At 49.9% G+C, this 26,507-nt stretch overlaps 1 protein-coding gene and 1 long non-coding RNA gene across 2 annotated transcripts in view; both read left to right on the top strand.

The window, feature by feature from the left end:
• The window catches only part of LOC309536605, a 31,656-nt gene that overhangs the window by 4,141 nt on the left and 1,008 nt on the right, over positions 1-26,507 (top strand). The window lies entirely within an intron of this gene.
• On the top strand, positions 701-25,874 carry GGCX (gamma-glutamyl carboxylase). Its single transcript, XM_082230007.1, has 15 exons — positions 701-851; positions 3,172-3,372; positions 6,665-6,823; positions 6,966-7,131; positions 9,313-9,391; positions 10,558-10,664; positions 12,590-12,753; positions 13,702-13,979; positions 14,784-14,915; positions 18,598-18,749; positions 19,596-19,765; positions 20,026-20,156; positions 21,448-21,595; positions 22,847-23,042; positions 25,487-25,874. Exons 1-15 carry the CDS (start codon positions 824-826, stop codon positions 25,647-25,649), a joined length of 2,274 nt encoding a protein of 757 aa, XP_082086133.1. The 5' UTR covers positions 701-823; the 3' UTR covers positions 25,650-25,874.

Genomic DNA, 26,507 nt, shown 5'->3' with positions numbered 1-26,507 from the left:
GGTGATACAAAAGAAGACATTTTTGACATTTGCAAGGGAGTGCGATACTACTTGTGTAGTAATTTCCCAGGAAACTGGGAAAAGTGAGATTCTGATTCCTAAAAGCTCCTCCCCTTTGGAGCCGGAGCGTCCGGATCGGTGCCAGGAGTAGAGGGAAGATCGCGGCCACGCTCCACGTCCACCCTCCCTATCCAAAGGACTGGAGCAAAAAATGGCCCCCTTAAAAGCAAAGGCCACCACATTCTGGGCTTTTAGGATTAGAAAGGCGTGACAAACGCGCATAATGTGCTGGAACCCAAAGGGATCACCGGGAAGCAGAACGCTGGGATGGTGGAGGAGACCAGAGAATTCATTAGTCATTAGAACCATTTGTGTCGGTTTTTTAATGCCAATTTATTTAAAGACCAACCACCTCCACGCCCTCTTCCCAGGAGCTCAGTGTGATCATAACTGTCAACTTTCCCCTTTTCTTGCGAGGAATCCTATTCGGAATAAGGGAACTTCCCTTAGAAAAGGGAAAAGTTGGCAGCTCTGCACTTGATTCTCCAGCTCTCCGTTTTAGTCTCGCAACAGCCCCGCAATGGAGATGAGGCTGAGAGGCAGCGACTGGTCCAAGGCCCTCCCTTCGTGTGGGCGAGCGGGCCAAGGCGGCCCCCGCCCTGGAAGCTGCTTTGCTGGGCGGCCCGTCCCGCTCCTCCGCGGAGCCGGAAGTCAGGGCTGCGCGGCGCTGCCTGGCTTGCCCTCCTCTCTCGGGGGGCGCCTCCCTGGCCGGGACTCCGCCGAGCGGAAGGGCGCGCTCTCGCTCTCCCACCGCCACGTCGAGATGGGGCCGGGGCGCGTGCACGCTGCGGGTAGGAGCGGGCAGGGGGCAGGCGGGGGGGGGCGAGGTTCAGGCCTCTGGGGGTGTGTGTGCTGGGGAAAGGCCCCCCTTCTTCTTCCTTCAAGCCCAGCTGGGGCGCAGCGCCCGCCCCCGGGACTGGCCCCGCGTCTCCCCGTGGCAAACGCCCCGCGGTGGGGCGAGGAGGAAACGCCCCGCGGTGGGGCGAGGAGGGCAGGCTCTGCAATCTCCTCTTTTAATTCCCCCCTGCCCAGGGCAGCGCTGGCCTTTGAGAGTGAGAGACAACCCGGAGTAGCCTTAAGCTTTTTCCTGGGGGGACGCATACCCCTAAACATTTTGTGAATCTAAGTTTGGACTCATTGAGGGACAGTGTTTCAATATGAGCAGGAAAATGAGAGTACTTCTAAACATTTTTTTTAAAAAGGAAAAAAAGCACTGGCCTTAAGAGAGTTGTGTCTCACTGATCACTGCTCTGCCCTTTTAGCCATAGCTGTCAACTTTCAGATTTGAAAATAAAGAATTAGCAGCCTCACCTGTCCCGGGGACAGTCTACAGGATAGCTAACAATCCGGGATTGCAGCGGGAAGCAGCGCTGGAATAAGGGAATTTCCCGCAAAAAAAAGGAAGGTTGACAGCTGTGCTTTTAGCTAGCAACCAGGGTAAAGGTAAAGGGACCCCTGACCATTAGGTCCAACCTGACCGACTCGGGGTTGCGGCGCTCATCTCGCTTTATTGGCCGAGGGAGCCGGCGTTTGTCCGCAGACAGCTTCCAGGTCATGTGGCCAGCATGACTAAGCTGCTTCTGGCGAACAAGAGCAGCGCACGGAAAAGCCGTTTACCTTCCCGCCGGAGCGGTACCTATTTATCTACTTGCACTTTGACGTGCTTTCGAACTGCTAGGTTGGCTGGAGCAGGGACCGAGCGACGGGAGCTCACCCCGTCGCGGGGATTCGAACCACCGTCCTTCTGATCAGCAAGTCCTAGGCTCAGTGGTTTAACCCACAGCGCCACCTGCGTCCCATATATCTTTTAAAAGCTTAGAATAATAGAATTGTAGAGTTGGAAGGGACACCAGGGGTCATTTAGTCCAACCCCCTGCAAGGCAGGAAGCACAGCTGAAGGATCCCTGACAGATGACTATCCAAGCTCTGCTTAAAAACCTCCAAGGAAGAAGAGTCCACAACTTCCCAATGGAGTCCATTCCACTTCATTCACTTTTATGGGGGGGGGGGAGTAAAGGGTGCAATATAGTATAGTCTGGGGGGGCTCAACATTCTACACTCCCCCCACCCCAGCTCAGCCTGCCCCTTCCTGCCTGGACTCTGTCCCTTGGTCACACCAGAGTGTAAGGCCAAGACTTGGCCAATATGTGCAACAAGGTGAAGTAGACAGCAGGATTTTTTTTGGGGGGGGGGGATTTTATCAACAGCCAGTTTGAACTTGCTGTGTGTGCCCAGCAGTGTGCTGGCTTTCAAAATACAGATTCTCCCATTCCTTTGCCGTTGGCAACCTCTGGTCTCTTTAATTTGAGAGGCACCAGAATTATACCAGCAGAGGCTACTTTTCCTGTTAGAAGGCAGTAGCTTCCTCTGTCCCCAAGTCACAGGAAAAGTAGCCTCTGCTGGCATAATTCTGGTGCCTCTCAAATTAAAGAGACCTGAGTCAAGCTGTCTAGGGCACCATCTGCATGAGAACATAGAGAGAGCCTGCTGCTGGGTCAGGGAGTTGCCTAAGGCCTCTCAGCACCCTTCACAAACTACAGTTCCTGGGAGTCTTTGGGGCAAGCCTTGACTGCTTTGTTTGATACGGCTTTGGTCAGTATTGTTCAGATTTGGGACCATCTCAGTCGTACTCAGGGACGCGGGTGGCGCTGTGGGTAAAACCTCAGCGCCTAGGACTTGCCGATCGCATGGTCGGCGGTTCGAATCCCCACGGCGGGGTGAGCTCCCATCGTTCGGTCCCAGCTCCTGCCCACCTAGCAGTTCGAAAGCACCCCTAAGTGCAAGTAGATAAATAGGTAGCGCTTTATAGCAGGAAGGTAAACGGCGTTTCTGTGTGCTGCGCTGGTGCCGGTTCGCCAGAGCAGCTTTGTCACGCTGGCCACGTGACCCGGAAGTGTCTTCGGACAGCGCTGGCTCCCGGCCTGTAGAGTGCGATGAGCGCACAACCCTAGAGTCTGTCAAGACTGGCCCGTACGGATAGGGGTACCTTTACCTTTATCTTTACAGTCGTACTCAGCAATTCTGGGATTGAACTCAGGGCTTTGGCATGCAAAGCTGAGGCTCTGCCGCTGATCCATGACAGCTGCCATCCTTTTCATCTTATTTTTGCAGGCACTCAGCTGTCAGAGTCTCCTGCCAGCCAGAAGAGGCACAGCAAGAAGAAGGAGGAGCCTGGGCCCTTGACCCTCCACAGCTGGACCAAGCGCCTCCTGGGCTTTGAATGGACTGATCTTTCCAGCTGGCACCATTTTGTTTGCTTACTTAACAGGCCGACTGACCCTGCGGCGCTGGGCATCTTCCGCTTTCTCTTTGGTGAGTCTCTTGCCTGAAGAGTGCTGGCCCTGGGAGGTCGGTGTGGACTGGAGAGTGCTTGTAGGCCCCTCAGCGTATTGAGATGCTGGATATCTGTAAGGATAAATCCTTTTGGCATAGGTGTAGTTTAGGAAAGATTCCAGGATGTCAACTGCTTTCGGAAAGATTCTGATCTGTGCCCACAGCAGCAGCTTTCCACAACCTGGTGCTTCTGGGGTATTTTTGGATTACAACTCCCCTTAGCCAGTGGAGCACAGACTGCATATTTGCTATCAGGATGGGTTTAAGGTGCTCAGATTGGTGTATCAAGCCCTTGGTAGCCAGCCTGCTACTTGAAGGAGCACTTTGCCCCATTGCTTGTCTTAAGGTGGAGAGGCAGTGCTGATAGTGCCATATCTGTAATATAGCAGGGCCTCCTTGGTAACAGCTCCCAGGATATGGAATGCCCTCTCCTTGGAGATTTCCTTTCTTATGCATTCAACACTAGCCTAAAATAATAATAGTAGTAAGAACAGCGACAGCAGCAACATCTGGAGGCCACTAGGCTGCAGAAAGCTGATTTACAGTGTTCCAACAATTTCATACTGTATCCGCAAAGCTCCATCCCTCCATGTGTGTCTAGGCTTGAGTCCCAGTTGACACCTGAGGTTCTGCTGCACGTTACCTTCAGCAGTAAAGCTCAAGAAACAGGGTCTTTGGGGTCATGGTGCCACACATGTGGCTTTCCTGTCCCAGTTGCTGCCTGTCTCTAGGAGCAAGGGAAACATCTCATCTGGATCTTCAGAAAAGCTGCTGGAAGCCCCTGTTATTGGCAGTCATCATTTTATTTAACAGAAGTAGGAAAGCAATTATAACACTAACAGTACAACATGATAAAATAATAATAGTAATGATAATAATGATAGCATGTCAGGTTGAGAGGAGTTCCCTACCAGGACAGACTTTGTTCGTGTGCTCAAGACATCAATTCTATAAAACATATTTTGCTGCACTGTGTGAAATATGAGCAAGCCAGGGCTGAACTGATATTACCCTTGCTGGTACCTTTCCCGGGAAAATCAGAGGCTCACTATGTCAGGTTCCTATTGGAAGACCGGACAAATGCTAGAACATTAGCAGTGGTGAAGTTTTTATCGGTGGTTACAAGAACCAATGATCCCTATCTTTAAGTCTGAACAAAATGCTTGTTTAACCTGGAGGTAGGTTGTCTGAATTGTGCATTGCTTTGTAACGATTTGTTGGGTCTCTAGAACGTAATAAAGATTGATTGATTGATGATGATAATAATAATAATAATAAACATTACAGTGAAAGTACAGTTGCTGGAGAGAGCGCTGCAGAACTAGGAGGAGAACATGATGCAGAGGACACTTGGCATCTTACACAATCTTATTTGTGACCTAAGGGCCCCCAAAGCTTGAGGTGTGAGTCAGGAGAGTGGACTTGACTATCTGCCTGACTAGCAAACACCAGAAGAGGCCACCAGATACTGTCAAACCCCAATCCCACTGGAGCTGGGATTGTTTATTTGTGGGCCTTTCCTTTCCTTTTTGCTGTCATCGAAATTTAAAAAGGGTATGTTGTTTCATTCTCTGGTACCCTCTTGTCACAAGCCATGCTGTTGGTCCTTTGAGGCTGAACGGGGAGAATGAAATACAGGTACCAAGCCTGGGGTGGGGAGGACAGGTGAGCAGGACAGGTGCAGAGTGTGCCTTGGTCACTTGCTGTTGTCAGGAATTGATGCTGAATTGACCCAGGCTGAAGACTCCACATATTCAGCCTCTGCAACAGCTGCAGGAAATCTTGGAAGAAAGGGCACTTTCCTTTCCAAGGGATGCTTCTGAGCACCTTGCCGCGAGTGCAGGAAACTCATCTGAGCTTGCCCTTGGGCTGGCAGGCATAAGGTAGTGCTCCCTGCTAGTCCACTCTGTGTTGCTTGGTCTTCCTGATGCATCTGGAGTTTGCCACAGTTGAAGCCAGGAAACTTGGCTAGATTTATTTGACCCACCAATGCTGATGTTGTGCTATTTGCTCATCCTCAATGCATCATTTGATGTCCACTGCTTTCTTTGGAGCCTTTAAACTTGTGAGGATCTTCAATGCACCCTGTATTAAGATGTAAATGCATTAAGGCCTAGAAAGGGTGGTGGGTAGAGGTTAAGAGAGAGCATGGCCATGTTGAGACCAGGAATGGGTGTCAAGAGCCCAAATTAGGTGGCTTTCCTCCTCTCCTCCCTCATGCTGTGTTTATTACCTTTTGGGAGATGCTGGGTGCAGGATTCATGACTGTTTTTTCTCTGCATGTGATGGCTGCTGCTGCCCTCCTTCCACACACTCTCTGCCATATCTCTTGCAGAAGGAATGTCTGTTCCTACATGCCTCCTTCTTTACAAAGCTGCCCACAGGGCCTCTTTGCCAAACAAAATAGATGGGCTAGTTTTCCTGAGAGCTGTAGGGGAAATAATTTCATGGCGGTTGCAATCCAGTTCAGTGCACAGGATGTGGAGGAATGCACTGCTTTGCTGCTTTTTTAAGCTGTGGTGTTTCCCTCCTGTACTGGAGCCAGCTGGTTTTGGTGGCAGCTGCAGAGATGCCACATCCGTAGCTGGCAGCAGCTTTGGGCTTCTCATTTTGGGCCAGTGCTGATGGCCTCTCTCTTATCAGCAGTGATAGGAGACTTTGGACCTGGCTAGGAGAGATCAGGGTGTGATCCCATCGTGGGCTGCACTGGATGGTTTGTCCTAAAAATCAACAAGGGGTGTGTGTGTGTGTGTGTGTGTGTGTGTGTACAGAATGACTGACCTTTCCTTTGAATCACTGCTGCTTTCAATGGAAAAAAAATCTACTCTGTGTTTTTAAACTCTCTCTGAGCCCCCTTCACTCTTCATTTGTGACGCACACCTGACAGTTCCACCTGACCCTCAGCATTTTCTGGAGTGGACTGCAGTAGCACATAATGTACCAGTGTGGTGTGCTGGTTAGAGTGTTGGACTAGGGTAAGATAAATGTATAAGACCCCTGGATGGTTAAGTCCAGTCAAAGGCAACTATGGGGTGCGGCACCCATCTTGCATTTCAGGCTGAGGGAGCCAGAGTTTGTCCACAGACAGCTTTCTGGGTCATGTGGCCAGCATGACTAAACCACTACTGGCGCACGGAGGACCGTGACAGAGGCCAGAGTGCACGGAAACGCTGTAAGAGCCAAGGGTTCAGATCCTCACTGCAGGCCTGTTTCCTTCCAGTGTTTGACCCCATTCCACCCCACGTCATTCTTCTCTCTGGCCCTTGCCTAGGTTTGTTGATGGCCTTGGACATTCCCCAGGAGCGAGGCTTGAGCCAGCTGGACCACAAATACCTGGATGGGCTGAAGGTGTGTCGCTTCCCCCTCTTCAACTTCCTGGAGCCCCTTCCGCTGGACTGGATGTACCTTGTCTACACAGTGATGCTGCTGGGTAAGGACACTGGGAGAAGGCCGGGGAGGTGGGGTGGACCAGCCCTGCAGTGTTGGCTCCGCCTTGTTTCCTGGGCTTTTGGGTTGAGTCCGGCTGCAGAAGACGCTCTGGGGACCTGACCTTGCCTCCTTTGCTGCAACAGGTGCTTTGGGGATCATGATGGGCTGTTTCTACCGCCTGAGCTGCCTGCTCTTCGTGGTGCCTTACTGGTATGTCTTCCTCCTGGACAAAACAACATGGAACAACCACTCCTACCTCTACGGCCTCCTGGGCTTCCAGCTCTTGTTCATGAACGCAAACCGCTACTGGTAAGGGGTACCCCTTTGCTTTGCTTTCACCCAACAACCCTAATGTCAGGTTTTGCAGTGCCTCCTCTTTGCTCACAACATGCTTATGCCGAGTAAACACCTTTCCCGGCATTTCAGTTACACAATTTCAGCTTGACATTTGAACAGCTTATGTCAGGAGTCAGGAGCAGGTCAGCAATGAAAAAGCACCAGTGTCAGTGAAGTTAGCTCTTTATTCCAGGAAACCAAAACAGTGCAGTGATCACAGCAACTCTTCCCAGTAGGTCTTGCTACATTTGTGGCCGTTGTGAGACTGTGGGGCCTTCCCAGTGCCTCTCTAAGGCCCCTCTTCCCCCAGTTCCTTCCCCAGCAGCCTAAGGCTCCTTTGTCTTGTCTCTCTTTGCTCCACCCTCTTCATTTCTCTGTGTGTTCTGGGAGACCAGCAGGGAGGAGAGCTGGTCGCAGCAGGAGGGAGAGCTTCCCTGGCTTCTTCAGCAGCCTGCCTCCACTTCTGCCTATTGACCTCTGCTTCTGCCACAGCCTCTTCCTGCTCACTAAACCCTGTTATGTCTTCAGCTTCCAACACATCCTCCTCCCAGTCTGCTCCCTCTTCTCCCTTCTGACCACTTGTCATCACTCCACCACCAGTCCTTGGGCTCTGAGCCTTGTTCCCCTGGGGGTTCCCCAGCTAGTACCTTCCACCCCCCCACCCCTGCCTCCATTCAGTCCAAGACACTTGCAGGCTCTGGCATGAGGTCCCTAGGAAGTCTCCAGCAGCTGGAGGAGGAACATGAGCAGACATCTTACTTCCTTTATCTCATAAAATTTATATGCCACTTGTTTGGAGAAAGAAACCTCAAAGCGGTTTACAAAAAAGAATAAAACAGTGAAATAATTGGTAAAAATAGTTAAAAACAGCTATTCAAAACATTTAAAAAAATAATTAAAATAAATGATAAGCTGAAAACCAGATTAAAACACCTGTCAGCGTTCTACATACAGTATCTGAGCAGGCTTGCCAAACAAAAATTGTGAAAAGTGTACAATGAATGATGTCAACAGGCACGGAGTTCCAAAGTGTGGGTGCTGCCACACTTACAAACTACAGTGGTACCTCGGGTTACAGACGCTTCAGGTTACAGACCCTGAAATAGTACCTCAGGTTAAGGACTTTGCTTCAGGATTAGAACAGAAATCGTGCTCCAGCGGCAGCAGGAGGCCCCATTAGCTAAAGTGGTGCTTCAGGTTAAGAACAGTTTCAGGTTAAGAACAGTTTCAGGTTAAGAACGGACCTCCAGAACAAATTAAGTTCTTAACCCGAGGTACCACTGTAAATGCAAGTCATTGATATTTAACTCATAAATCTTGTGCACGTTGACACCAGCAGAAGTTGGTCTTGCATTGCAAGGCATTGGCCACATTTCACATTAAACCACAGTTGAAAATTAACTACAGTTTAATGTGAACAAGTAACCTGCTGGCACACACTGTTCAAGGGCGTCTCCTTTGCTGCTTCCCAGCTCCTGCCTTTGCCTTAGGAGAAGCAAAGCCTGTGCCTTGGCTTAGTGTTAGGTGAAAACCTGACCTTATTTCTCTCTGTGCAAACCATACTACGTAATCCAGTAGCAACCCTTGGCTACCACTCAGGGCTTGCTTGGAGGGCAACAAACTACAAATCTGCATTCATAGGTCATTGCCTGGAACGTGCACCTTCACTGCGCTTAGTTTGCCCATGACCAGCTCCAAACTGTGGCAAAGACAGATTCCAGGTGCCGGCTTTCTGAATGAGTCAGAAAGCCACTGGAGAAGTGACTGTGGCTTCTGGGTTTCAGAAAGATTTTGTGAACCTCTTGCAAGATCTTGCCAGAAACCAAATGCTGCAGCTGTGTGACCCTAGCAAGCAAGGCTTCAGCGGAGGTGTGGGAGGCAGTGGTGGGAGAGGCAGCAGCAGGTGATGAAATTAGATGGGCCACCCCTGACAGCACCACCTTTTTAAAATGTCTTGTGTTGTGGTGGGCTGAAAATAATATTTCAGAGTTCTTAAGTGCCATCACTCAGGAGGAGGCCTTAGACATCCAGAACGCCTCTGGTACTGGCTAAGCTGATTTGGACCCCCCCCACCTTTGTCTCGATTTAAAATGGTCCGTGGGTAGCTTCTCAGTCCCACTGGAGGCCTCTTGGTAATGCATCTCTTTCCTTTAGGTCTATTGATGGCCTCTGGAATCCACAGAAGAGAAACGCGCATGTTCCGTTGTGGAACTACACGCTGCTGCGCACACAGGTAAAGTGCTGCTGTTATTTCCCCCTAGCCCCCACCCCAGTATGCAGACTCCTCTCAGTGTCTGCACTGATGTGTCCTCTGGAAACTGTTGTAAACAAAAATCTGCCCTTTTCCCCCTATGGGGTATCCAAGAGCCCATACGGAGTCCTTACGTAGGTTCCCTATTGGTAGGAGAAAATAACAGAGGCCAGTCAGAGAATATTGAGAAGCAAAGCAGCTAGTAAGCCTGATCTTTATTGATCTGTTGCAACAGGGTCCTCACTCACCACACGCAGGAGGGAGGAGGAACCCAGAACCAAGGTGCGCCTGCCCTTATATAGACATTTTAAATTCCCTGCCCTGGAGCTCAAGACCACCCCTCCATACATCATACGTTATCACAGAAGGGGTGTAACCTAAGACCACCCCCCAGATACATCATACCTACATCACAGAAAAGGTGGTCTACAGCAGAAATCTGAGTGCGTTGTTTATCTCATCTGACAGGTTACCTGTTTAATGGTCACTTGATTGGATTGCCCGGGGAGCCTGGCCAGTCTTTTGTAATGATAAATACTTAGTTCCTGAGCCCAGGTCACAGACTCATGCCCTATTCATATCTTAAATGTGCCCTTCAAACAGAATTTGTGAGGAAAGAGACAATGGGGAGGTTTCCCACTTTGACCTTGCAGAGAAAACATTTGGTCAGTTTGGGAATCAAAAATGGTTCCAGGTCGGTCTTCCTGTGCTGATCTATGTACGTACTTGGTTGGTACACTTATGAACATTTAGCATATATCTAAGACCTCAAAATTCCTATCACAAAACAAAGCAGCCTCTATGTAGATGGATGAGCCAAGACCCCCCACCCCCACAGAAGCAGCATGGGCTGAGCACTGACACTGGCGGGCTGTGACTTTCCAGGTTTGCAGGCCAGAGTCTTTCCCAGCCCTGCCTGGGGATGCCAGGAATTGAACCTGGGATCTTTTGCGTGCAAAGTGTGTGCTCTGCTGCTGAGCAAGAGCTCACCCCCTTCACTGGGGGATATGTAGCTGGGTCCTTTCCTCACCCCGAAGGTAGTTTGGAGATGGGCAACCCCTTTGCTCCTGCCTGATGTCTTGTGCCTCTTGCCCGACTAGTTTGCTTCAGAATCTAACTCACAGATTCTTGGCCTTGTTCCCGAGCAGATCTTCATTGTGTACTTCATTGCGGGCATCAAGAAACTGGATGCGGACTGGGTCGAAGGCTACTCCATGAGCTCCCTTGCTCACCACTGGCTTTTCAGCCCCTTCAGGTGAGGAGGAAAGGGAGGGAGGGAGGCGGAAGCAGTGAAGGAGGAGAAAGGTCAAGGAATCACACAGGTGGAAGGTTCCAGCCGCTCCCTTCTGCATCCTAGATTTGGGAGGGTGGAATTCCCATGAAGGGTCTGGCTTTAGCTAGGGATAATACTTACTAGTTTTCAATTACAATCCAATAATAACTGCATTATAACAATACCAATTTATAATACAATTATTAATACCAGTTGTTCAAATACCAAATTATATAATTTAGATAAAGTGGTCCCCTGTGTGCTAGATTTGATGAATTGATTATTTGCTTTATTTCTGCGTTCCAGAATCGTATTAATTTCCAGTCATAATGATAATCCCTTATACAACAACTTCAATATTAAAAACTTCTATTCGTGTTGACACATTAAATGATTTATAAAGCTACAAGTGAGGAACTCAAATTAGATTCTTGTTCTTCCTGTGTGTGGCAGTTATTCTGTCTGTGGTGTTTCTTCCTGTCCTTGTAAGATGTTATGTCTTTCTTTCCCCCGGTTGTTGCCGTTATCCATCATGCCTTGGGCGGAGCTGATATCCCATTGTTCCATAAATTTCTCCATCGCTCCGTCCTGTGCTTCGCTGTTTTGCAACTTTTGCAACAGCTGCAAAAGTCACTCTGTCCCAATAAATAACCTGTTTTCACCATTTCCCCTCTCAGTCTGGGAAGAAGAGCGGTCTGTCGAATTGCAGATGACTCAGTAAAGAACCTTATCAGTTCCTTGGCAGTTCACAGACGCCTTTCATCCTTCCTTCCAACTGAAGATATATGATATATACTTCCAATTAAATTAAATTCCAAGTCCTCTTAGCATTATTCAGTTCACTCTGCAAATAATAAAGGATAGGGAAGAGTCAGCTCTAAGTTTCTATCATTAAGCCTTTTGCAAAATAGAGCTTCCCTCCCTTTCTCCTTTTTTTACACACACAGTTCCATTTGATATTATATTCCATATTTATAATCCAATTCTTTCATTCTCACTTGTACAAATATAATTTGAACTAAAATTCAGAGGAGAGTTGCCGAATCATAAATGTAGAGAATAAAACTTTAAACAAACCATAGGCTCCACTGTCTGCCCACCGTCTTTTTCACCAAATGAAGTCTTATCTTCAGTTTTGTTCTGCATTTTGGGATCTCACCTCTTCTAGCATACGCCTGTACTTTAGTCCAATTAAGCTCCAACTAACAGGAGAACCTCTGCTTCTTAATGGCGGTATTGGAGGGTTTCTGGTGGGCAAAATGTTTTTGCACTCAGCTCCTCCCTGCCCCCCCCCCCCGCTTTCCATGCCAGAGCAAGGAGATGAACTGCAAGTGAAGCCCCTTCCCTGGGGGGGAATTTGCAAGGATAATTACCCTCAATTCCCCTTGTTTTTCCTTCTCTCTCTGTCATGGAGTCTGGCTCCATTAAGGCAGAGCAGAACCAGAAGCCACCGTTCGGTCCACATTTTTAAGTGAGCTTCGATGAATACATGGATTGGAATATGATTATCCTTTGGACATGACCAAATTTTGTGATACAGTTCCTGGTGCAAAAAAGTGTGTGTGTGTGTGTGTGTGTGTGTATTTGCAGATTTAAAACTAAAATAAATTTAGAAATGCATTCGTGATAAAATGCATATCTAAGTAAGTTTACAGTATGATTTCGTCTTACATGGTGGTTCAGTTCCAAAGGTTCTGCATTTACATGAAAACTGCATATACCCAAACCCTTGGAACTGCCCTGCGGCTAGTGAGTGAGGGTGGGAATCTGCATGGGCTTTTTTTAAAAAAAGAAGAGACTTGTGAATTATCACATAGAAATTGTCATTGCTGTGCATCCCTAGTCCTGAGCATCGGCTGTTCACCTCCACCCACCACTTCTCAGTTATGCTGTCTCTTCTATCTCAGGTTGGTGCTTTCAGAGGAGATGACCAGCCTGCTGGTAGTGCATGGTGGGGGTCTCATGCTGGACTTGACCGCTGGCTACCTGTTGTTTTTTGACGCCACCCGACCCATTGCTCTTGTCTTTGTCTCCTACTTTCACTGCATGAACTCCCAGCTCTTCAGCATTGGTAAGTTCTCCAGATGTCCAAACAACTCTCTTCTTCGCAAGAGGGTCAGGAGCCCTTAACTCCTGCCTTGTTTGGCTTTGGCTGCTAACCACGCTCCTGCTTGCCTGCGGTGAGTAAGAATCCCTTTTAGGTAATCAGGAAAACAAGTTTTTTTGGCTGTTTGGGAAAAAATGTGGGTGGTTCCTCACAGTGGCGTAGCGTGGGCTGTCAGCACCCGGGGCAAGGCAAGCAATTTGCGCCCCTAACCCCTAACTTGCCGCCGCTGCCAGCTTCTTCTTGCTGCTGCCTGGTCTGGTCTGGTGTGGTTCTCTCCCGCGCTCAGTGCTGCGCTGGGCGGCCGCTGCACTGGACGGCCGCTGCACTGTCCCTTCCCCAGATAGCCCCTCGCTCTCTCTCTGCACCGCACGCCTGGTACCCTCCCCCTCCACAGTGGGCGACGACCCAGCGGCTCAGATCGGATTTGCACAGCCAGCACTGCAGTGAGAGAGAGTGAGTGAGCCAGGTAGGGGCAAAGAACTGCGAGTGCGAGCGCCCCCCCCCCCGATGTTGCACCCGGTGCGGCCGGCACCCCCTGCACCCCCCACGCTATGCCACTGGTTCCTCACACCACCCCCCTTCATAGTATTAACAGGCTGCAAATTGCTAACATAAGTTCATGCAGAGAGGAAAAAAATCCCCAATTTTTTTTTGGGGGGGGGGAGAGAGATTGGGGGGGGAGAGGCTTTTGCAGACACTTGCAAGCCTATGTTAATGCCATTTGGGGTAGTTTGTGTGACAAACTTGGTAATAAAACTTCCTCCTCATCTTTGTTTTTGCAAGGTGGTGGGTGGGAGATGGCAATTGTACATAACCTTAGCATTGGGCTGGTATTGCAAACATCTCCTTCTCTGGCCTCCCTGTCCCAATCCACAGAAGTCCAATTTCCTGGCATTTTTTTCTTGCCCACAGGTATGTTCTCCTACACCATGTTGGCCACCAGCCCCCTTTTCTGCTACCCTGACTGGCCACGCCACCTGATTGCCAAGTTCCCGACCTGCTTCCAAAGGCTCCTGCCTCTTTCAGAGGCTCCACAGCCCAGCCAGGAGTGTGTGTATGGAGGAGCAGGGCAGCAGAGGTTAGGCAGAGGAGCCCAGAAGCTGGGGTTGCGGCAGAAACTGGGGGCCATCTTCACAGTGCTGTATGTGCTGGAGCAGCTATTCCTGCCCTACTCCCACTTCATCACCCAGGTGAGACGGGCCTGCTTGGCAGAAGCAGCAACATGGCGGTGCCATGGATAGCGTTGCGTTAATTCTGTTAATTCACAAAGCCCTAAACAACATTAGTCAGACCCCACCTGGAGTCCTGGAAAAATTTCTGGGCACCCCAGTTTAAGATGGATATTGGCAAGCTGAAATGTGATCAAACTGGGTGAATGAGGAGGTAAAGGGTCGGGCAACCACGCCTTATGAGGAAGAACGGGGATGTTTAGCTGAGGAGACTAAGAGGCGATGAGATATCCGTCTTGAAATACATAGAGGGCTGTCACTAGGAAGATGGAGCAAGTTTACTCCTTGTATTGTGGGGTGTTTCTTAACTCTTGCAGACGTGCATATATATATATGGGTCTTGGAGCAAAAGGTGCTGGATGTTGTCATTGGACAGACAAGATTTTCCTTGACGTGGGTCCTCTGGGAAGCAGAAGATGACGGATCTGGGCTAACAAAGTGGGAGGGACTGAGGAGGCCCCCCCCCCTGAGCCAGTGCAATTCTTCCCATGATGCATTTCTTTCCCAGCATTCCTGCAAGCTTGAGAGGTTCCCTGGTCCAGAGCTACACTGAAATATATTTCTGCGGGATAGTAATGGCTGAATCTTAATCAGAATTGTGAGGTGAAATATCTGGTTGCTGGTAGCTTTTAGTCAGAAAATAATAGTCCGAAGTGGCAGCTCAGTGCATTGTCCATGACTGTCAGGCTGGGAGGGTGAAGGAAGAGGGAAAACAAGGTCCTTTCTGGGAAAAGTCACCAGATTTCCCCTCAACTCCTTGTGCAGGGCTATAACAACTGGACAAATGGACTCTATGGCTACTCGTGGGACATGATGGTCCACGCACGCTCCCACCAGCATGTAAAGATTACGTACCGTGATGGTCTCACTGGGGAGGTTGGCTACCTCAACCCTGGGGTCAGTTTCTCTTCCTTTTCATTTGCAAGGGGGCAGGGGCAGCTTTGGGCTACTTTACTTGGGCTGCTTCTCACATGGAAAACTGCAAATCAAATAATAGAATTGTAGAGTTGGAAGGGACCCTGAGGATCATTTAGTCCTGCAAAGCAGGAATACACATCTGTCCCGTACAGGGATTGGACATAGGGATACATTGCATGTCAGGACAGAGGTGCCAGCTTGCGAGGGCGATAGGGGGCGGGCGGGCAACATTGCATGTGTGGCATCCCAATGTTGGGAGGAGCTGGGGGCTGAGCCAAACGCACGACTTCAATGGCTGGCATCTCCTCCTCTACCTCCTCTTGGTGCCACCACCAGCAGATGGCAGCTTTGACCCTCCTGCCCCTCTGTGGAGGAGAAGGAGGAGGAGGAGTCGGCCACTGGAGCTGTGCTGTGCTCGACTCCACACTTCACCTCCATGCATTTAGAACATTGGGGGGCTGAGCCCACAAGAGCTGGTGCCCCTGGTCGGTTACATGGTTGCATTCAGACCACTGTACCTGTGTTAGTTTTAACTGCAGGAGTGTGATGTTTGTCAAGGCTGCCTGCTATGTATCTCATAAAATAAGCCCATGCCATGTGTGACAGATATGTAGGGAAGTGTTCATATGCTGTGTATTGCAAGTTGCTTTGAGTTAACTTTATGCAAAACAAGAAAAGGGGGAAACGTGCAGGGCATATCCTGTGCTGTGGTGCAAAGCTCCCTCCGCCGCCGCCGCCCCCCCCCCCATTTCCCAGAGTTGTTGACAGGGAGGACAGTGCTGCCGGCAGGGCTGGAGGAGGCAGGCAGCGGCTGGAGGGTGGGGAAGAGGCGGAGGCTGGACGTGGCGGCTCCCGGCTCAGCTGGCCGCTTCGTGCCGCGGTGGCCACGGCAGATGGAAGCTCCAGGCATGGTGTGGCATGGCGGAGGCAGGCAAGGGCGGCAAGCTGATGCTGGGAGGCGCCACGTCCAGCTTCCGCCTCTTCCCTGGCACCCTTCAGAACTTGGCACCCTGGCGTCCTGCGCCACTAGCCTCTATGGGAACATGACTAATTAGTGCAAGTAATAATCATAATTGGGAGGATCACTGCACAGCCCACCCACTTCAAAGTGGTTTCCTGAGGATCTCAGGAGATGAGAAACCTCCAAATGATACTTACAAATAATGACTTGTTGATGCTTGTGGGTTTTCTGCCATATTTATATATATACACAAAAATACAAGCTGTTTCGTAGACCAAGATGCATCAATCTGGGATGCCTAACTTTCTTTTGGAATAAAAATCCAGGTTTTAGAGAAACTAATAATAATAATAATAATAATAATAATAATAATAATAATAATAATAATAATAATGCCGCCCATCTGACTGTGCTGCCGCAGCCACTCTGGGTGTTTCATCAACCTCAGCTCTGGGAAAACTACAGAGTCATCTGAGCTTCATGCAGTTGGAGTGGGCGCTTTGGAGCCAGACAGTCGATAGCCCTAGTTAACCCCACATTCCAGCGTGCCACCAGGGAACCGGCTGAGAGGCCACCAGAAAGGGATAATGGATCTCCTTTGGAAGCTGTTTGGATCCATTAAGTGTCAGGGGCAGACCATTTGAATCGGGTTGCGGAGAAGTCTAGTTGCACCAGGAAGTGATCTGACCATGGCACTTCTTTTGTTCCATTGAAACTTAATGTCAGATCACCCACATCCACAGAGGTAAACACCAGGTCTAAGGTGTGTTCATGGCTATGAATAGGGCCATATTTATTCAGAGACAGCTCAGTGGAGACCATGCTTTCCATGAAGTCCCAAGCAGCCCCTTGTCAGGCCATGTCAGCATGGATGTTAAAATCAACCAGGACCAGCAAGCCAGGTGTCTCCAGGAGAACATCCAACATGACCTGAAGCAGTTTGGGCAGGGAATTCTTGGTGCAGCAGGGAGGTCAATACACCAAAAGGAATCCTGTACTGCCCCTATTGCCCAACTTCCAGAACATGCACTCAGAAAACTCTGTCTCCCTAATACAGTGTTTCCCAACCTTTTTTTGGGCAAAGGCACACTTGTTTGATGAAAAAAATCTCGAGGCACACCACCATTACAGCCCCATGACGTCAGCGCGCAGCGTCACGCCGGGAGGGACGCACGAAAGTGTAACTTTCAATTTTTTTCCCTCCCCCTTGCCGGGGAACCTCCAAGCTTTGGGGGTGGGGGGGGGAGGAGGCAGCAAAGCGAGGGACTGAGGGACTCCTCCAACGACAAGGGTTGGGGAAGAAGAGAAAGGGCTATTCCGCTCCAGTCACGGGAGGGGAATATGTACTGGCCCAACTGGTGTGCGGTCTTCGGAAAGCGGGGTGCGGGAAGGAAGCCTAGGCTCGGGGTCCACCAACCTCAGCAGAGAAAGGCAACAACCGGAGCCGATGACGAGCCGGCGCGTGCGTGCAGCGGCTGGCCTCGAGCTCGGGAAGCTGCGCGCGGCGATGTTGACACGGGGCGCGCGAGAGCTTGGGGGCGGGGGGGCGGCGGAAGAGAGAGAGAAAGAGTTGGCAGCATCAGGCGCTGTTACTTATTGCGCTGCGGACGCTGCCAGCAACTGCGGTGGTTGTGTGGTTGTGCAGCGGCCGCCGCCGCAGAATGTCCTCGTCAGTCAGCTAAGCTGCCTGGCGGCGTAGGGAGCCGAGGGGCGGGGCTTCCTTTCTGAAGGAGCTGAGGGTGGGAGTCCTCCGGCGCCTTCGGCGAAACGGCGCCGGCCCAGAGCGCTTCTAGGAGGCTGCCTTTGTGCGCGACGTAAAGCCCTCTTTCCCTCCCTCCAGCCCCGTGTCACCTGTGGAAAAGGGGGCTGGATCCAGTGACGCAACTCGGAAAACTGTTAGGGAAGCCAGAGCAGGAAAGTGAGTGGGAGGCGGCGCCGCCGCTTTAACCCACATTTCCTTTTTGAAAGAGAAACTTAAGTCAGTGTTTCCCAACCTTTTTTGGACTCGCCCGCCTCCCTCCAGGCAACATCTCGCGGCACACCAGGCAACATCTCGCGGCACACTAGTGTGCCGCGGAACACCGGTTGGGAAACACTGCCCTAATAGGACTCCCGGTGAAAACTAAAGACTTCCTAAAAATCATTGCACCCGCCTCCTTCCCCACCCACATGATATGGGTTGCTGTGTGTAAGAGAAACCTGGTGGATAAGCAGTAGCAAGAACAGGCTCATCTACCTTGTCCAAGCAAAGCTCTGTTATAACATGCCAGGTCAATTCCTCCATCAAATCATGGATGGCAGCGGTCTTCTGAATCATTGACCTGGCATTGCACAGTGTCTTGTGGGACACCTGTAGCCTTCTTGTCAGGGCCAGACCTGGAGGCAGGGATAGTCTTCAAACAACAACTAAACCTTTCTCGATAATGATGTGGTCTGGTCCAAATTCAGCAGCTGGAACAAATAATACATCTAAAGTGCAGAGAGGTGAATTTGCAGGAGCTGCATAATCTTTGGAATCTTCACTTTCTAGCTGTAGAACTGTTGGGATTTTGGGTACTGACTGCTAGACCTTGCTGCTCTTAAGACCTCTCACGGCAGCAAGTCTGTCCTCCTGCCCTCCCATTCTCCTCTTCCCTGCACCCCCCCCCCAGCCTGCCACCCTTCCTGTGCCCCAGCTGAGACTTGCATGTGTTAGGGCAGGTCTTCACCCAGAGTCGACGCTGGAGGGACCACGCAGACATGGTGAAGCAGTATGCTACCTGTCTCAGTCAGCTGCTGCACAGCTATAACATTTCGGAGCCGGAGATCTACTTTGATATTTGGGTCTCGATCAACGATCGCTTCCAGCAGAGGTGAGTGAGCTGTTCCAGCAGCTGAAATGCCCTTGAGATTGCTGCTTGCAATGACAGTAAAGCAAAATTGGGGAGCTTCCAGCCCACAGGCCCAATCAGGTTCCTTGGTCTTCCCCACCTGGCCAGCAGGCTGCTTTGGCCTGGCCATGCCAGCTGTGTGGCTGGTAAAGACGAGGCTGTGCCAAAACCGGGGCTGCCAGGCACTTCCTGTCATCTAATCAAAGGCACCTGCAATTGTACATCAGCTGATCACTGGGGCTTTCAAAGCACAGCGCCTTTGCCTGGATGGTTTGATTTCAAACCAGGTAAGGAGAAGCAGGTCACTTGATGTCATTGTGACATTGGGTGATTGGCAGGCGGACTGTCTCTTCACCTGTCATACTTGGCCCACGGGAGGTGGGGAGGGGGAATAATACAAGCTGCACTAACAATTCCAGTAAATTTGGAGTGCTATACAAGTGTTGAGGGATGGGGCAGCTGTTGGGGAGGGTGGGGGTGGAAGTTAGGATGTTGCTTCCCATCATGCACTTCCTTCGTAATGTCACTGACTTTGAGGAGACACTGGATGGAACGCTGAAGAACCGCCTGTCCTTAAATGGGTAAACCTCTCATAAACTCAAGCTGAGCCCATCCTGCAAAGCTTGGTGATGAGCCAAATCATTGTAGTCTGTGACTCAAAAGATATTCTGGAATTGAGCTCATGGAAGGAATGACAGCCGTATTGGATCGGAGGAACACAGCCATGCAGGCAGAGCCCTCTTCCTTGCCAGTTATATTGACTTGACAATGGCCGGGGTCCCTCTGATTTGGGTATCTTCACTTTGCCCATGTCACTCCCCTCCTTAGACTCTTTGATCCACATGTGGACATTGTGAAGGCTGAGTGGTCCCCTTTCCAAAAGACGACATGGGTGAAGCCTCTGCTGGTTGACCTGTCACCCTGGCGGACAAAGCTACAGGAGATTGAGGACGCCCTGGACAACCAAACCGAGGTGGTCTTCATTGCAGACTTCCCAGGTACGTCTGTGCTGTTTGCCTTCTCCTGGAAATGGTATCCCTGTTTAAGCCAAGTCTACACAGTACTCTTTGGCATGTTGACTTTTGCCTGTGTGAGCAAGTTGCCTTTTAACTTTCTGTGTAGGGAAGCCATTGCAAGAGACTGGTGAATCCTCACCTGGGGGTCACCTTGGGGTGTCAGAGCAGCAGTGGTCTTGGGGCTGCTCTTAGGCGCTCTGTTGCATTCCAGCTGCTCATCTCCCAGTTGTCCCCCATGGCAGGCCTGCATCTGGAAAACTTTGTCAGTGAGGACCTTGGCAACACTAGCCTTCACTTGCTGAAAGGGGAAGTTGCAGTGGAGATTGTCAGCACGCAGAAGAACCACACACTGCAGGAAGGAGACAGGATACAGGTGAGGAGGAAGAGAAGGCTGAGAGGCGACATGATAGCCACTTTCAAATATCTGAAGGGCTGTCCCGTGGAAGATGGAGCAGGCTTGTTTTCTGCTGCTCCAGAAGGGCTTCAGGTTACCAGAAAGGATATTCCGACCAAACATTAGGAATGGCTTTCTGACTTTTTAACTGTGGAACAGAGTACCTGAGAAGGTGGTGGACGCTCCTTCCTTGGAGGTTTTTAAGCAGAGCTTGGAGGACCAGCTGTCAGGGATTCTTTAGCTGTGATTCCTGCCTTGCAGGGGGTTGGACTAGATGGCCCTTGGGGTACCTTCCAACTTTACAATTCTATGGTTCTATGAGGACCGAGTTGAGCCTTCGCAATTGGAGAGCAGAGGAAGGGAAGCCTTTTCCAGCCGCCTCCAGGACCACCAGTGATCCTGATGCTCTGCCCCAAAGCACAAAGGAAAGGCAATGGGCATCTAACCACCTCTCAACCACCTCACATCCCCCGAGCCCAATGAAGTATTGGAACCTTCACCCCATGCACAATACTTGCATGCACTGCTGAAAGGCCGAGGCTTCATGGTCAGGCACATGCTTTGCATGCAGCAGGTCAAATGTCCAGTTGCCCAGTATCATCTCAAGCAGCAGCAGGGCTGGGAAAGACCTCTGCGCTCCTGTGACCCAGGAGAGCCACTGCCAATCGGGGGAGCAGCACTGGCTCAGATGGACCACTGCTCTGTCATTTATACCACATTAAGGGCTTGTCCACACTTCCACTTGTCCTGTGCCTAGAAACACCGGGTCTGAGTGGTTTTCTGCTTAACTGAATGCTTTCTTGGTATGGGCCTGAACACTTTCCACGGGAAAAGCCTCTCTTGAGTGTTAAATCAGTCAATGACCACACTAAACTGCTGCTATATCATAAAAAGCTGACTATCTCAACTTCAATATAGCCCATTTTCTCTTTTGAACTGAATATGACCCCTCTTGTGCCTTGTGACAACTCAGAATCACAAATACAAACAAACCATGACCAAAGGAAATAGTTTTTAAAGTAGTAGGAGCAGAAAAACAAAGCAAGAAAGGTGTTTTGCTCTAGGCTCTCGCCTGGTCAGTCATAAATAGGCAGTCAACATGCTTGGAGGAACCTGCTCCAGCCCTCCTCTGCCTCATAGCACCCCCACCCCAGTAATGGGGAGTCCTGCACATTTTGGGAACCCCTGCTGATGATAGTGGGGCCCAAGCAAAATGAGGCCAGGGCCCCGTGTTGATATTCCAACTTTGCTCTCTTCCTCTTGGACACAGCTGCCGCCGGGGAAATACCACAAAGTCTTCACAGTGTCCCAGGAACCGTCCTGTTACATGTACATGTACGTCAACACCACAGAGGCGGCCCTTGAGCAGAACTTCACTCGGCTGCAGGAGTTGCGGGAGAAGGTGCAGAATGGGACAGGTAAGGCTGAGCAGTGGTTGGGGGGGCAAATGAACTGGGGGCCTCAGAAGGTCTCCCGGCTGCACCGCCGGCTCCAGGGCACCAGCCTCTGCTGACACAGTCCTCCTCTATTTCACGCCTGCTGCTGGGACAAGCCAAGGACTGGCCTTGGGCTCTTCAGTCCCAGGCGGAAAGTTCAAGGTGCCTTCAGGTGCTTTCAGAAGAATTCATGAAAACACCTGCCGGTTTCTTCCATCCAGTCCAGCATTCTGTTCTCACAGGGCACAGCCAGATGCCTGAAGCAGAATCCCATAAGCAGGGCGGGAGTGTAGTAGCCTCTCTCACCTGCTCCCAAACTCCCACAAACTGCCTCTGAGGTGAAACATAGACATTGTGGCTAATAGCCATTGCAAGCCTTAAAGGTAAAGGGACCCCTGACCATTAGGTCCAGTCGTGGCCGACTCTGGGGTTGCAGCGCTCATCTTGCTTTATTGGCTGAGGGAGCCGGCGTACAGCTTCCGGGTCATGTGGCCAGCATAACTAAGCCGCTTCTGGCAAACCAGAGCAGGGCACGGAAACGCCGTTTACCTTCCCTCCAGATCGGTACCTGTTTATCTACTTGCACTTTGACGTGCTTTCGAACTGCTAGGTTGGCAGGAGCAGGGACCGAGCAACGGGAGCTCACCCCGTCACGGGGATTCGAACCGCCGACCTTCTGATCAGCAAGTCCTAGGCTCTGTGGTTTAACCCACAGAGCCACCCACATCCTCCATCAATTTCTCTAACCCTCTTTTAAAGTTTGTGGACATCACTGCCACTAGTGGGAGTGAGTTCCATTGTTTGACTCTGTGCTGGGTGAAGAACTCTTTTAATCTGTCCTGAGTCTTCCCACATCCAGCTTCATTGAATAACCCTGAGTTTTAGTATGATAGGAGAAGGCTCCCTGTCCACTTTCTCCACACCAGAGATAATTTTATACAATCTGCCATGTCTGTCCCTCTCTCATCTCTCCTCCCTGCCAAGTCCCATTTTTTTCTAAACAAAAAAGTCCCAAACACTGCAGTTTTTCTTTGCAGAGGAATTACTCCATGCCCGTGATCATTTTGTTTTCCTTTTTCTGAAACAATGTCCTTTTTTGAGGTCCAGCACCTGAAACCACATAGAGAGTATCCCAAGTGCAATCGCACCATAGGTTTACACGATAGCATTATTTCATTTTCAAGCGACTCTCAGACTTCTGATACTAAATCCTGATATTGCCCCCGCCCCCAGAAACGGAGCCCCTCCCTCCAGAGCTGCAGCCCATCTTGGACAGCTCCATGGAAAACGTGACGCAGGTGGACCCTGTTGTGGAGGCCTTTCTCCGCCGCCAGTGGCGCATGGAGGAGCTGCAAAAGCGCCGCAATGCCACGCTGGCCGAGCGCTTCCACCGTTTCATCGCCAAGAAGTACTTCGTATTCCGCAGGAGGTGAGAAAAGCCTTCTCTTTCTGCACAACGTTTGCCCTCCCTGCCATTTCTTGCTGGCTTAACCTGGTCCACTTTCTGGCTAAACTAAGAGCATTCGCTCGACACACCTGCACATTGCAGCTAACGTGTCATGGCACACAGTTTGGAAAACTCTGCTCCGGGGCCACAATGTCATATGCTGATAATCATAAAACAAAACAGCAACAACAAAACCCTCAAATCAGTTTACAAAACGGATAAAACAATAATTATAATTACCAGCAAAAATTAATAAAAATTAAAGACTTTCAAAACGTTAAAATGTTGTTGTTTAGTCGTTTAGTCGTGTCCGACTCTTCGTGACCCCATGGACCAGAGCACGCCAGGCACTTCTGTCCTCCACTGCCTCCCGCAGTTTGATCAAACTCATGCTAGTAGCTTCAAGAACACCATCCAACCATCTCATTCTCTGTCGTCCCCTTCTCCTTGTGCCCTCCATCTTTCCCAACATCAGGGTCTTTTCCAGGGAGTCCTCTCTTCTCATGAGGTGGCCAAAGTATTGGAGCCTCAGCTTCACGATCTGTCCTTCCAGTGAGCACTCAGGGCTGATTTCCTTCAGAATGGAGAGGTTTGATCTTCTTGCAGTCCATGGGACTCTCAAGAGTCTCCTCCAGCACCATAATTCAAAAGCATCAATTCTTCGGCGATCAGCCTTCTTTATGGTCCAGCTCTCACTTCCATACATCACTACTGGGAAAACCATGGCTTTTACTATACGGACCTTTGTTGGCAAGGTGATGTCTCTGCTTTTTAAGATGTTGTCTAGGTTTGCCATCGCCTTTCTCCCAAGGAGCAGGCGTCTTTTAATTTCGTGACTGCTGTCACCATCTGCACTGATCATGGAGCCCAAGAAAGTAAAATCTCTCACTGCCTCCATTTCTTCCCCATCTATTTGCCAGGAGGTGATGGGCCCAGTGGCCATGATCTTCGTTTTTTTGATGTTGAGCTTCAGACCATATTTTGCGCTCTCCTCTTTCACCCTCATTAAAAGGTTCTTTAATTCCTCTTCACTTTCTGCCATCAAGGTTGTGTCATCTGCATATCTGAGGTTGTTGATATTTCTTCCGGCAATCTTAATTCCGGCTTGGGATTCATCCAGCCCAGCCTTTCGCATGATGAATTCTGCATATAAGTTAAATAAGCAGGGAGACAATATACAGCCTTGCTGTACTCCTTTCCCAATTTGGAACCAATCAGTTGTTCCATATCCAGTTCTAACTGTAGCTTCTTGTCCCACATAGAGATTTCTCAGGAGACAGATGAGGTGATCAGGCACTCCCATTTCTTTGAGAACTTGCCATAGTTTGCTGTGGTCGATACAGTCAAAGGCTTTTGCATAGTCAATGAAACAGAAGTAGATGTCTTTCTGGAACTCTCTAGCTTTCTCCATAATCCAGCGCATGTTTGCAATTTGGTCTCTGGTTCCTCTGCCTCTTCTAAATCCAGCTTGCACTTCTGGGAGTTCTCGGTCCACATACTGCTTGAGCCTTCCTTGTAGAATTTTAAGCATAACCTTGCTAGCATGTGAAATGAGTGAAATTGTGCGGTAGTTGGAGCATTCTTTGGCACTGCCTTTCTTTGGGATTGGAATGTAGACTGATCTTCTCCAATCCTCTGGCCACTGCTGAGTTTTCCAAACTTGCTGGCATATTGAGTGTAGCACCTTAACAGCATCATCTTTTAAAATTTTAAACAGTTCAGCTGGAATACCATCACTTCCACTGGCCTTGTTATTAGCAGTGCTTTCTAAGGCCCATTTGACTTCACTCTCCAGGATGTCTGGCTCAAGGTCAGCAACCACACTACCTGGGGTGTACGAGACATCCATATCTTTCTGGTATAATTCCTCTGTGTATTAAAATAATAATATATTAAAAGTATATTAAAACACACATCACCTTTCTAAACTTCAGCATAGGCTTGTCTAAACAAAAATGTTTTTAGCAGGTGCTGAAAAGATTACAGTGAAGATGCCTGCCTGGTATCAATAGGGAGGGAGTTCCAGAGTGCAAGTGGTAGAATACTGAGTTCTAACCAGTGTGGAAAGGGTCTTATGTGGCACCTGTAACAGGGTCAGCTCCACTGATCTAAGCGGTTGACTGGGCATATACGGGGTGAGACGATCTCACAGGTAAACTTGTCCCTTGTTCTAAAGGGCTTTATATACTAATAGTAACACCCTGAACTTTGGCAACTAATGTATGTAGATATTTGAGCAGAGGTCTTATATGCTGACAGGGTTTTATCCCTATCAGCATTCTGCACTAACAACAGCTTCTGGGTTAAGCGCAAGGGAAGCCCCACATAGAGAGCATTGCAGTAGCCTGCTCTTGAAGAAACCATATCTAGTGCATGCGGACATTAAACTGATGAGGTGAGTTCCTTCTGTTTCTCTGCCTTCTCAGCCTCCTGATGACCTGGATTTCTCTGCGGAACTTGTTGTTGGGCCGCCCACCCCTGGAGCAGCTGGCACAGGAGGTGGCCTATGCCAACATGCAACACGAGGAGGTCCGGACGCCCAGCAGTCCAGACACGGTGCCAAAACAGCCAGGGCGTTCTGAACTCTGAGCAGCAGCCGTCGCTACCTCAGCTGCCAGCAGCAGCAGCAGCAGGGAGGCTCTCGCAATGGGGCCAAAGGATGGGAAGTTGGGGAAACACTCTGAGCGTGCAAAAGAGCCACTTGCTGGACTGCGTGGCTTGCCCTCTCTCCCTTTTCTGGACTTCTGCTCTTCAGCCAAGGCTCTTGTACTGGCTTGCTGAGACCCATTGTCTTCTGCCCACCTCCACTGGCCTCTGCCAGTGCCCCACCAGTGCCCTCCTCCTCAGTCTCACTGTTGCCTTTTGTAGATTCAGCATGGAGGAAGATGATGGGGACAAAACCAGCATTAGTGACAGAGATTTTCACCATCCTTTTAAAAACACCCAGAGGTAGCTGCTGTCTTGGTCCAGAAGAGAAAAAACTCCCGTATCCACAAACTGGACAATGCATTCGCAGGACCAATGAAAATGCTGCAAAAGAGTGAGCAGGTTTTTGAGGTTTCTAGAGCTGTTCATGAACCTGAATGTTAAGCCAAACTGTGAATGTTGGGAGTTTTCCCAGCATTACTACCTGAGATTATTTTTCACCTAATGTTGGTTGAAGTTGAAGGGGGGGGGGGGATTGCCAGGCAGTGGGTTGGCTGGGCCTGATGGGAGATGTAGTCCAAAATATCTGGAAGGGTATTAGATTGGGGTTGGCTGCTTTACCACTTGAGCTCTGGACACACAGAGTTCCAATTTCACACAATTGGAAAGGAACTGGAAACCTTCACTGCCGTCTGGGTATCTATTACAGACGGGCTTACAGTAGGAGTCCTCAGGTCTGTCTAAGAGCCTTATAATTAAGTCTAGAAAAGAGAAGGTTGTGGCGAGCTCCAGTGTGACCAA

The sequence above is a fragment of the Podarcis vaucheri genome (assembly GCF_965113315.1).
Source record: "Podarcis vaucheri genome assembly, chromosome: 7".
NCBI classification, from domain to species: Eukaryota; Metazoa; Chordata; class Lepidosauria; order Squamata; family Lacertidae; genus Podarcis; species Podarcis vaucheri.
The sequence above is the reverse complement of the archived record's forward strand: the minus strand, read 5'-3'. Positions and strand labels throughout refer to the sequence as shown.

Excerpts from the sequence above, each read along its gene's own strand:
- GGCX (XM_082230007.1), top strand. The coding sequence starts at position 824 with ATGGGGCCGGGGCGCGTGCACGCTGCGG. Across the intron at positions 852-3,171 it reads GGGGCGCGTGCACGCTGCGG|GCACTCAGCTGTCAGAGTCT; the intron begins GTAGGAGCGGGC and ends TTATTTTTGCAG. Across the intron at positions 7,132-9,312 it reads ATGAACGCAAACCGCTACTG|GTCTATTGATGGCCTCTGGA; the intron begins GTAAGGGGTACC and ends TCTTTCCTTTAG.